At 36.7% G+C, this 12598-nt stretch overlaps 1 protein-coding gene across 3 annotated transcripts in view; it reads right to left on the bottom strand.

The window, feature by feature from the left end:
• The window catches only part of ATP8A2 (ATPase phospholipid transporting 8A2), a 572378-nt gene that overhangs the window by 160260 nt on the left and 399520 nt on the right, over positions 1-12598 (bottom strand). For all 3 annotated transcript variants that reach the window (XM_036018338.1, XM_036018340.1, XM_036018339.1), the window contains exon 28: positions 5294-5368. In XM_036018338.1, the coding sequence (XP_035874231.1) occupies positions 5294-5368 (75 nt within the window). The remainder of the gene's footprint in view (positions 1-5293; positions 5369-12598) is intronic.

Here is a 12598-nt window from a genome sequence, read left to right as displayed (position 1 = left end):
TTCTATGGAGTGGATTCCCAGAAGTGGGGGTTGCTTGGTAAGACGATATGAGTATGTTTAATTTTACAAGATTCTGTTCGGTTGCCTTTTAAAAAGGTTCCAATCAGTTACATGTTTTTCCTTCCCAAAGGACAACGGTATTCTTTTCCCTGCTTCCTATCAGCAATGGGTGTTATGTTATATTTCATATTCTCTAGTTTAGAAAACTAAAGATATTAACTCTTTCTTTAAAAAATTTACATTTCCCCAACTACCAGTAATTTTGAGAATGTTTCCATATATTTGTGGACCATTTAGATTTGGAGTCCTGTGAAATGTCTAGTCAAGTCTTTTGTACATTTTTACATTCATATTTTATCACCTTTTTAAGAGTTCTTTGAATATAACAGATATCAACTCTGTCTTTATGTTATAGAAAATTTTAACTAAATGTATTCTTTGCCTACTTGCTTTCTTTATGGCTTCTTTTGCCATATCAAAGCTTTTAGTTTTTATATGGTCAAGAATAGCTTCAGAGTATCTGACTGTGTTATGGAAGTTTTCAGAAATTTTTTTTCAGAATTCTTACAGTTATATTTTTCACATTTAAGTCTTAATATATCTGGAATTTATTTACTACATGGTTTAAGATTGAAGCCCAATTTTCTTTTACTTTTCCAAATAAAGAACTAGTTGTGAGAACACAACTAATTAATCCAAACTTTCCCACTAAACTGAAATACCAACTTATATACATTTATGAAATTCTCACATTTTATTATAGACCTAGGATCTAGAACTGGGATCTTGTTCTAGATTCTCTGGCTTATTTGTTTAGTTCTATGTTAAAATCACATTGATTTGTTTACAGTGGCTTTGTAGTATAGTCTAATCTTAGTATAGTATCTTAGCAAAGATAAGTCTACCTTTATGATTGCCATTTTTGGATATGCTTTGCATATTTATTCTCAGGTAGTTGTTAATTCCACTTATACTTTAATATCATTTTATGTAATTCCCCCTCTTTCACCCTCAAACAGCCACCTATTGTGAATTTATTTGGAATCACATAAAAATTTATATATTAATTTTAGAGGAGCTGATTCTTTTATGATACTAAGTCTTCTCATATAAGGATAGAGTATATTTCCATTTGTTCAAATCTTGTTTTGTACACTTCAAAAAATTTTTGTTTTTTCCATATAAGTACTATCAATATTGTTCCTAGGCAAAGTATAATTTTAATTGCTATTTTGAAAGAATTATTACTTCCTTTGCATTTCTAAGTGCTCACTGCTGGGGTGAAAAAAAAAAGCTATTGATATTTATACATTTGTAATGGATCTGGTCACCCTAATGAGTTCTCTAATAATTCCACTATTTCTTTATTAGCTATTTTTTGGGATTTCTAGACATACAATCATATATGAACATATTTGCATGGCCATTTTTTGTGTATGCCTATTTGCATAAGCACAGAAATAGTTCATCTTTTTTTCTAGTATTTTCAATAGTTATTTAATTTTCTCATCAGTTGATGAAAATCTCAAAACAGTGCTGAATTATATAGTGATGGCAGGAATCTCTAACTAATTTCTTATTTTAAATAAAAGTTTTAGAATTTTACCATTTATGACAACTGGTATTTTATAAAGAATCTGCATTGTTATTTGGCTTCTTTCTTTCTTATTTTACTTAGAGTTCTTATCTTGGGAATGACAGCTGAACTGCCTCAAATGCTTTCACAGCATCTACTGATGGGATCACATTTTTCTTCTTTATTTTGTTGTTATAGTGATACTTATAAATTTAAAAAAAAATTTTGAACCTCCTGTAAAATTTATTTCAATCTTAGTTGGTCATATATTTCATTCGGTTGATACACTCTTGAACTCTAATTGCTGATGTTTTATTTAGAATTTTTATATTCATGTTTTTAAGTGAGGCTGGCTAACAGTTTGTTATGTTGGCTTGATAAAATTAAATAGTATAAATTTTCTGAAACAGTTTAAAAACACAGTTATCTCTTCATTAAAAAATAGATAAAATTTAGCTGAAATCCATCTGATAATTGTAGCTTTTGTCACTGGTGGCCTCTTTACTCTCATTCCACCCATAAAATAAAATGATGTCGAAGTCTGAGATGATAATAGAGTATAATGAGAATCTAATGAGATAGCACTCATTCATGACTTGTGTTTTGAAAGATGCATTTTAAGTCAGTTTTAATGCTGTCTTATCTGCTAGCAGAGTTGAACTGAGAAGCAGTGATGTGCTATTTGGCTTCAGGAATCAAACAAAGGATATTTAGAAGAAGAAGAAGCAGGAGAAATACTGCTTGAAGAAAATGAGAGGGAGAACCCAGTACAGAAGAGGTGTCACTAGCAAATAGTATACATGTCACAAACTGTCTCTTGCACTGGGTTTTTGTGGAATAGAAAAAGGTTGCTGAATATACATTATTGGAAAAGTAAAATTGAAATATGGGCTAAGGTGGATTAGATAAGAATACTGTATGCACGTTAAACTTTCAGATTTTGGTCATTACACTGTGGTTATGTAAAAGAAAGATCTTAGTAACTATGCAGTAAGGTATTAAGCAGTAAGATGAATCATGTCTTAAGTTATTGGGTTGGCCAAAAAGTTCATTTTTTTTTGTAAGATGGAACTTTAACTTTATACAAAACAGTTTTCTTGGACTGTATTGTGACAGCTGTCATATTAGTGTCCATTTAAAAAAACTTATCAAAATTGGTGAATTTTTGTGTAGCCATTTTAATATTGAAGATGGAATAAAATCCGCAACATTTTCAGCATATCGTGCTTTATTATTTCACGAAAGGTAAAAATGCAACTGAAATGCAAGAAAGGATTTGTGTAGTGTATGGAGAAGGTGCTGTGACTGACTCAACATGTCAAAAGTGGTGTGTGGAGTTTCGTGCTGGAGATTTCTCACTGGACAATGCTCCACAGTCTGGTAGACCAGGTGAAGTTGATAGTGATCAAACTGAGACATTAGTTGAGAACAATCAATGTTCTACTACTCGGAGACAGCCAACATACTCAAAATATCCAAATCAATAAAGTGGTCAGTGAAAATGAAAACTGTATCTTTTATTTTACAAAAAAAACTAAACGGACTTTATGGCCAACATGATAGCTTCAACTGCTTTAGAAAGAAATGTGTTTGCACGAGGGGTTGGGGGGGGCAGCGGTGCACGCATATCTATGGGCAAACCTCCGTGTTCTCAAAGGGTTTGGTCTCCCCCAGCATGATTGAGCCTGGAGGTCAATGACCCTCCTTTCTGATCCCACTTCACAGATTCAAGACATCCCATGTCGCTCCCCATTCTTTGACGCCACTCCCTGGCAGAACACTCCAACAACTGTTCTGTGGGCTCCATAGTAGTTTAGGGCCATTTCACCTTGAAATTCACTTCTCTGCTGCAATATTCTCTTCTCTATAGTATGGAGACCCAAAGTAGATGAAAAATATTCCCAGCCCCAGTGATCAGAGGCCTTTATGAGTCTTAAACTTTCATGTGCATGACATCACTAGGAAATTGCCTTTACAGTGCAGTATGTCTGAGAAACTGTTAAGTCAGGGAGGAGATCAGGAATCTGCATCTTGAACCACACCCTGGTTATCCTCATGCAAGTGGTCTGTGAACCATATTTTGGCCAATGCCATCCTATAGCCTATCAGCCTCTTATGAATAGTAGGCACACAATTAAGTTTGTTGAATTAATTTGAATCGCCCAGGACTGTATGGAACTAAAAAAAGAATCTAGTTCTCATGCCCTGACTGTGAAAATAGGGCCAAAATCCATTTGTCATGTAATCAGGTGACATGCATTACAGTTCTGGTTTTAGCTCTAAATCACAGTCTCCTAGGTCTCAGTCTCCTATTTCTAAATGCATATGTAGGCATGGGTTTGGCCCTTTCTAGCACTAAATCACTATGGAGCTGTCAGCATATTTCCCAATAAATGGTCACATAATTTTAACCTGCTCAAAACAGTTTTAAGTTTTACAAAGTTAACACTCTGTCCAAAGGGAGGTCATTGAGCCCCTATCCATGTGATAGGTGGCTGGAGCAGCTTTTCTAGCACAGGTGACAAATGAACATCAATTCAGCCCTGTTCTCACCACCTGTCACCTTTGTCTTTGAGGGTCTAAGTATTAGCAACAAAGGTGTTCATGCACTTTGTAGTCAGTAACAGTTACTGACCAGTGCTCTTTCACTCAAGATCTGAACTCAGTCTCTGTGATATCTTAGTCTACACATCTGACTCTCTTAACCTGTAAGCTATACAGAGCTGGGGAAGCCTGCAGTATACAGTATTTTATATCCAGTGTCTAGTATAGTGGCCACTCAAAAAAAAAAAAAAGAAAAAAGAAAACAGGGTCGAGTGCATGGGTGATTTGATTCTCTGGCCACAAATGTATATTCAAGCTGTAAATATTTATAGCACCACAATTTATGTTATTGTACGCCTGGTAACTTCCATCTACAGCTATCTATGATGACTGCTTCCGACTGAAAACTCCCACGAAGCAGAGAATGTCAGAGTTAAGCTCCAAAGCAAGTGTGAAAGTGCAACCCAAAACAGCTGCCATGTTGGCATGTCTGAAGCACTTAGCACAAGCCCTTCAGTTCTCCTTGCCAGTGGAACACAAAGCTAGGTAGCTACTTCATCATTTTATCTTATAGTTTATATTTATTTCCAGCTTTTGCATTCACTGCAGTCAAGTAATTTAAAAAGAACTTCAAACTCATTTAAAAATACCAAATAAACTGATTACCATTTACCACAGGAGCTGGAAGTCAGAATTCATTATTTTAGCTCTAACTGTGAAAGTAAACATTCTTCCTCAAGAACAGATATTCTTTCAAGAGGGACAAAAAGAACACCAGATCACATACTGTATGTTCGTACACCCACGTTCAAGAATTCAGAAATAAAATTACAAAGTAGAATGAGTTTAGATGTAGTTCAGAAATTTTACTTGAGCTAAAAACATGAAAATTTTGCACAGGCATTTAGTAAGGAGGTAACAAGGGTCTATTATCAAGATATATGGGTTAATAATTTCATGGGGTTATTCAAGAATGATCTGCTATGATTGAAACCATGTGTGGAGAGTTTGGGCTTCTGCAGGATGTGTCGCAGCAACAAAGGCCCTAAAGATGTATTTGTGCTGCCTGCTATGTATACAGATGATGGACTTAGATACACTTCCCAGACATAAACAGTGCAGGAATGTCACTGAAGTTCTGTGTGCTATCAGACAGAGATGGAGAATGCTTACCACATTGTACAAGCCGATGCACCAACGTTCAAATAAAATCTGCCCAGAAAATCCATTTACAAAGGCGAACCAAAGCTGAAAGAGAAGAAAGTTCATGAAGTTTTATATCAATATTGACCTAAATGTTTCCATTTGCTGAAGAAGTAGCAGGAATGAGGACCACCAGCTGGACACAGCTGTTAGGGATAAAAAGCCACAGGACCATAGCAGTTCTTCCATAAAATATAAATTCCCACTATAACATATACCAATATTTTAAGAAAATTTATATTTAAGGCATACAATGATTTTAAGTGGTAATATGTACATATTAGTGGAAAAGCAATTCATATTTAATGCATAACTACTATGTTTTGTGTCTACACTTTTTCATTGGCTGCAACAGTCTCAACTTCATGTTCTTTTCCCCCATACAGCTGATTTGATAAATATAATTTATCTTTGTAGGGCTTTCAAATAGAAAAAAATTAAACTAAAAAAAAAACAAGAACTCTTCTACTGGTCACATGTGCTCTCAGTTCATAAAAAGGCAACCCCTCCGTAATGGAGTGTCCGCCACCACAGCAGAGGTGGCAGCACATGCATGAAAGAACCACGCTGCAATCATCTTTTGCAGTAACACGGCTGTATAAATAAATAGGATGTAGGTGATTATTCATACCTTCAAGTAGTCTATAATTCTAATGGATTAGGCAAGACTGACATAAAAAACTAGTACAGAGCAAAGTGTGTCTGGGACATGCATGACAAGTGAATAAAACTATTTAAGAAAGGAACGATCACCCAGCTATAATTTGGAGAACACGTGGAGGTGGTGAGAGTGGGGTAGACCAAGGGTGAGCCCTTATGTTGAGGGATGAGAACCTGCCTCAGAAGGGAGTGAAAACAGAAACACGAAATGTTGCTATTTAATTCAGCTAAATTGATATGATACAACAGGATTCCAGGGATTTGGGGCAGACTTTAACATATTCCATGCTAATCACAAAATCAGATTTTAGGGTGTATAACTGTGACAGACTGAATCTGTTACCATGGCAGGACAATGGTCACACAGATCAGCTGCCTACTACCTGTCCCCACGCAGTAATTTGCGTTGAGATCAACTCTGCTACTAAAATTTTACTGAATAAGATTTTTAAAGATCAGTTTCTAGACTCCACCAGACTATGTTCCTTGAGATAGGAACTGTTCCTTACCCTGTGCAATGTACCCAGGCCGACACTTCGTACAAACAGGGACCCACTGCGTTCCAGTGGGATCAAATGGACAATCTCAATCTGATTGCCAGATGAAGTTTTCTTAAGAACAGTTTTCATCATCTCATTTTCTAGTTCAAAAAACTACTAGGGATCCCTTCTAAACCTAAAATAAGCTTGCTGCCCTCTAAAAATCCTTCCACATTCCTGTTCACCCTTAGTTTCAACTATCTCCCACGAGGTCACTGTAAGGCCTGGCTACTCTCCATGAAAAATACTGGTAGAGAACTAAGAATCAGAAGTTTGTGCTGTGCTCTCTACTCCACATAGTTTTACAATGCCTATTCTAATATTAGCCATTTCTAAAGTGACAGTTTCAATCGCACTGCCTCCCTACCACTCAAGGCCTGGCAAACAACACTTCAACCAAAATTTTAGTCCAGTGACAGCCTGGATCCACACCTGATTCAAACATATTTGTACATTGTTTCAAAGGTTTTAACCTAATTCCTAATTTCCAAATATTGTGGTATACGAGGTCTGTCTGAAGGTATCCAGCCATGTAATATGAAAAATAGAGAAATTTATTGAAGAAGATACAATTGTTCATAGGTCAATGACACCCTAGTCGCCTTCAATGTAGGCACCTTGGGACTTCACTCAGTTCTCCCAGTCACTATCAGTTGTCCTATTGTACTTTCCTGAATCTCATCGATGGTCTGAAATCTCTTCCCTTTCAAAGGTGATTTTAGTTTTTGGAAAAGCCAGGAGTCACAGGGCACCAAATCTGGGAAGCAGAGAAACTGAGTCCCCTGGGTAATTTGATGTGTCACCAAAAAACTCTGCATGAGATGTGATGCATGAGCAGGTGCACTGTTGTGATGAAGCTGCCAAGCACCAAGCTGCCCATAGCTGTGGCCTTTGGAATCATCTGAAAAATTTCCGAACAGGAATGTTCAAGCTTAATGCAAAGTTGGATACAGATTCGTTGCTCTACTCAGTCATTTTGAATGCAACAGCCACACAGTACGCATTCTCACTCAAGGGCATCTCCTGCCCCCACTGACTAGTACAATGAAGTTGTCAGTGTTCACACATGCTCATTCCAGTCCGCTCTCCTTGGCTGCCAGGTTCCATCAATATCGCACAAACCATTTTCATTATATTAACAATGGCTGGACTTTTTCCAGACAGACCTCGCACATCTAATATTTTATTCAAACACCTGAGCAAACATTGGCAAATACTTAATAAACATTATTTTATTGCTTAATTCAGTTAATTTATTGTGTTTTGTTGAAGGTAACCTGGGGAAATAGCTACTGTCATCCCCAGTCATTGTCTACACTTATGTTTAATGTATTTTTCCTTCGATCCAGTGATTCAACATTTAGGGACATACTCTAAATTATATCTTATGGTTATAATCACATAGTATTCAACATGAAAATACAAGGGAGTTTCCCGTAGCATTATTTGAAAGATAAAAATTAGGGCCTGTATTTACACTGATAGCTGGTTAAATGAATTATGGTTCACCCATAACAATAAAACACTATGCAGACATAGAGTAGTATAAATCTGTAAGCACTGTAATATAAAAATATCACAGATATATTGTTAAAATGAAAAACGTCAAGGTATATGTTGAATAGTCATAATTGCACAGAATGAATGATGCACTTCCAACTTTTTAGAAGACATAAGAAATTGTTAATATTAGATATCTTTAGGTAGTAGAAATGTTCTCTAGGTACTAGAATAGAGACTAACTTAGACCTCTTCCATTGTTCTGATCTTTATTGCATGATAAAAACAGTCAGCAAAGTGGGAGTAGAGGGAGCATACCTCAACATAATAAAGGCCACATACGAGAAAACTATAGCCAACATCATACTCAACAAGTAAAATATAGAAGCTTTCCCACGAAAATCAGAAACAAGAAAAGGGTGGTCCACTTTCACCACTTTTACTTAACATAGTATTGGAAGTTCTAGCCACAGCAATTAGACAAGAAAAATAAATAAAAGGCATCCAAACTGGAAAGGAGGAAGTAAAACTGTCATTGTTTGGAGACAACATCATAGCATACGTAGAAAACCCTATAGATTCCACCAAAAAACTACTCAACCTAATATGTGAGTTTGGCAAAACAGTGGGGTACAAAGTCAATATTCAGAAATTGAAAGCATTTTAGTGCACCAACAATGAAATATCAGAAACAGAAATCAGGAAAAAATCTCATTTACTACAGCAACAAGAAAAATAAACTACATTGGAATAAACCTAACCAAGAAGGTAAAAGACCTGTACTCAGAAAACTATATAACACTGAAGAAAGAAACTAAGGAAGATACAAATAAATGGAATCATATACTGTGTTCATGGATTGGAAGAATTAACATCATCAAAATGTCCATACCACCCAAAGCAATTGATAGATTCAATGCAAATCCCTATTAAAATGTAGTGATATATTTCACAGATCTAGAACAAGTATTTCAAAAATTTAATGGAACCACAAATAACCCCGAATAGCCTCAGTAATATCCAGGAAGAAGAACAAAGTAGGAGGGATCACAGTACCTGATATCGAACTATATTACAAGGCCACTGTAATTAAAACAGTATGGTGCTGGCATAAGAACAGACACATAGATCAATGGAGTGGAAAAGGGAGCCCAGGAATAAACCCATGTCTCTATGGTCAATTAATATTTGACCAACGGGGAAGGAGGATAAAAATAGAGCAAAAATAGCCTGTTCAACAAATGGTGTTGGGAGATGTGGACAGCCACATGCAAAAAAAAATGAAACTTCACCACCAACTTACACCATACACAAAAATAAACTCAAGATGGATAAAAGACTTAAATATAAGTTGCTACACCATAAAAATTGAGAGGAGATCAAAGGCAGGAAAATCTTAGATATTCTATGCAGCAATATTTTCACCACTACCTCCCCTACAGGAAGGGGCATAAAGGAAAGAATAAACAAATGAGACTACATAAAATTGAAAAGCTTCTGCATGGCTAAAGAGAACATTAGCAAAATGAGAAGGGAACCAACCTTATGGGAAAACATACTTGCCAATGTTACCTCAGACAAGGGTTGGATCTCCAAAATATATAAAGAACTCAGATGACTCCATACCAGGAAGACAAACAATCCAATTAAAAAATGGGCAAAGGACCTGAACAGACACTTCCCCAAGGAGGACATACAGAGGGCTCAGAGACATATAAAAGGATGCCCAACATCACAAGCCATCAGAGAGATGCAAATTAAAACCACAATGAGATACCACTCCACACTGGTCAGAATGGCCATCATAAACAAACAATAAGTGCTGGCAAGGTTGTGGAGAAAAAGGAACCCTAGTGCACTGTTGGTGGGAGTGCAGACTGGTGCAGCCACTGTGGAAAACAGTATGGAAGTTCCTCAAAAAACACGAGTTCAAAAGAACCTATGCACCCCAGTGTTCAAGGAGGCACAATTTACAACAGCTAAGTGCTGGAAACAACCTATGTGCCCATCAGTAGATTAGTGGATCAAAAAACAGTGGTGTATTTACACAATGGAATACTATGCAGCAGAAAGAAAGAAAGAACTCCTATCCTTCACAGCAGCATGGATGGAACTGGAGAGCATTATGCTAAATGAAATAAGTCAGGCAGTGAAAGACAAGTACCATATGATCTCACCTATAAGTGGAACCTAATCAACAAAACAAACAAGCAAGTAAAATATAACCAGAGACATTGAAATAAATATCAAACTGACAGTAACCAGAGGGGAGGACGGAGAGGGATAATGGGGGGAAAGAAGGGGAAGGGTCATCAAGGAACATGTATAAAGGAGCCATGGACAAAGCCTAAGGGGAGGGGAAGGATTGAGGGTGGGAGGTGGGAGTGGGTGGAAAATGGTGACAACTGTAGTTGAAGAACAATAAAAAAATTGTTAATATTTTTTACTGGTATAACTATTTCAAGCAGTAATGCTCAACTAGGATTCATTTTGTCTCCAGGAGACACTTGACAGTGTCTGGAGACCTTTCTGAGGGTGTTATTGGCATTTAGTGGGTAGAGGCCAAATGCTCTGCTAATTATCCTACAATGTCTAGGACAGCCTTCTACAACAAAGAATTATGCAGTCCAAAATGTGAACTCTGGAGAAACTCTAGGTGAAAAAAATAAATTTATTTATTTTAAAAATTAACTTCAATTTTTTTCTTTTTAAAAAAGATTTTGTTGATTTATTTTTAGAGAGAGGGAAAGAAGCCAGAAAGAGAGGGAGAGAAACATCAATGTGAGAGAGAAACATTGATCAGTTGCTTTTCATACTCACCCCAACCAAAGCCAGACTCACAACCCAGGCATGTGCCCTGACCAGGAACTGAACTGGAGAACTTTCGTTTTGTGGGACAACACCCAACTAACTGAGCCATACTGGTCAGGGCAGAAAATAAATTTATTAGATCAACTAGATAGAAGTCAGGAATCTTGTTGTAACAGATGTTCATTATAAGCAAAATAATGGCATGTGAGGAGTTGCATGAAGCCACAGTTATGTGTGGGTTCTCGAAGTTCTATTTCTTTTTGAGTACATAGTTCCCCTCTAGCCTGGTCTCATACACAGAACCAAAGGCCCCATTCTTTAGTGGCCATAGGAGCCCTGGGTGTGTATCCAAAAGTTCACATATTTAGATTCCTAAAACAGAAATATACCTTGATATATTAGTAATGAGAAATTACTCTAAAGATAGTAAATTTTTTATACGTAAAACACTAAAGTTGTTGAAAATGTACAACGAGGGAGAAATATCCTAAGAAACCAAGCATCCCTTTTTCAACATTAACCTTTGCTCCAAGCCATCCTGAACCATGAAAAAATCTTTAATCCTCATTCTTGATTAGGTGAATGTTAGGATATTTCCCACAAGCAGCCAATGTTCTGATTCTGTCCAAGTTGGCACTGCCTTGACCACATGTTTCTTCAAACATTTTTGATATGTTTGTACTAATTTTTATCAGTTGCAGGTGCCATAGCTTTTTGAAAAGTATAAACAAGCTCATTCTCAACATTTCCAGTTGAATTTCAATCTTCATTCAAATAATCTATCATTAGATGACCAGACCAGTTTATTTCACTGGAAATATTTATTTGGTAAAGAAAAAAAAGTAAAACCAAAATAGACAAAACAAACAAAAATTCTATACCCTAATTTCAAAATCCATGAGCTGGTTTTCTCTTACATGGTAAACTAAACAATCAAACTTGATTTCATTTTGGCAAGATTTCTATAGGTGAAATGGAAAAAGTATGAGAACACACTGTATTTTTAAATATTTATATGAATGTACTTAGTTTTTATTTTATTTATTCATGAGACAGGTACACAATGGCCCCCTGACACACTATAAAATCAGACTTTCACACTGGTTAGTTATATACAAATGTTAATTCATACACAGAAAAGAAAGCACTGCCCAATTCCTAAACATTAATGTCATTTCTGGTGGACCACAATTTCCATGTTACACCAGACACAGCCCTCAATGCAAACAGACGGCCTGTCCCCCTTCTGATGTGCCTTCAGCTTGCTGATAGGCCCTAAATTTTACTTCTCTGGATTAATCGGGAAAAAGATTCCTCTGCCTTTACTTTCTTGTTAACTAGGAATGCTCTTAAATGAATACAGTGGAAGCTGAGAGAGCCAGGTTCTGCCTGGACAGCCTCAGACTTGGTGAGTTGGTGGGAAGGCCTGCCAAGTACTGACGGCTTGCCAAGCTCCTGGGGTTTTTGGTCCTCAAATGTAGTGCTGTTATGAGCAAACTGACCCAAACTTATTAAACAGCTTTTCCTTCTTGGAAAAAAATCCATCTTTGCTTAAACTGTTGCCTCAAGCCAAAAATGCAGTAACCATCTTGGCTAATTGCGCAGACTCCTGTCTACAAGTCCCAGCGCCATTGTACAACCTCAGGGACTACAGACCTTTGCTGCTCAGCTTCTCAGCTAAAGCTGACATACTTAGATGGTTTCTTCATTTGGGAATGGGAGGACCTGTTCCTCCATTCACTCTGTTCTTCCAAGACCCATGGTA

The sequence above is a fragment of the Phyllostomus discolor genome, chromosome 2 (assembly GCF_004126475.2).
Source record: "Phyllostomus discolor isolate MPI-MPIP mPhyDis1 chromosome 2, mPhyDis1.pri.v3, whole genome shotgun sequence".
Classification (NCBI taxonomy): domain Eukaryota; kingdom Metazoa; phylum Chordata; class Mammalia; order Chiroptera; family Phyllostomidae; genus Phyllostomus; species Phyllostomus discolor.
The sequence above is the reverse complement of the archived record's forward strand: the minus strand, read 5'-3'. Positions and strand labels throughout refer to the sequence as shown.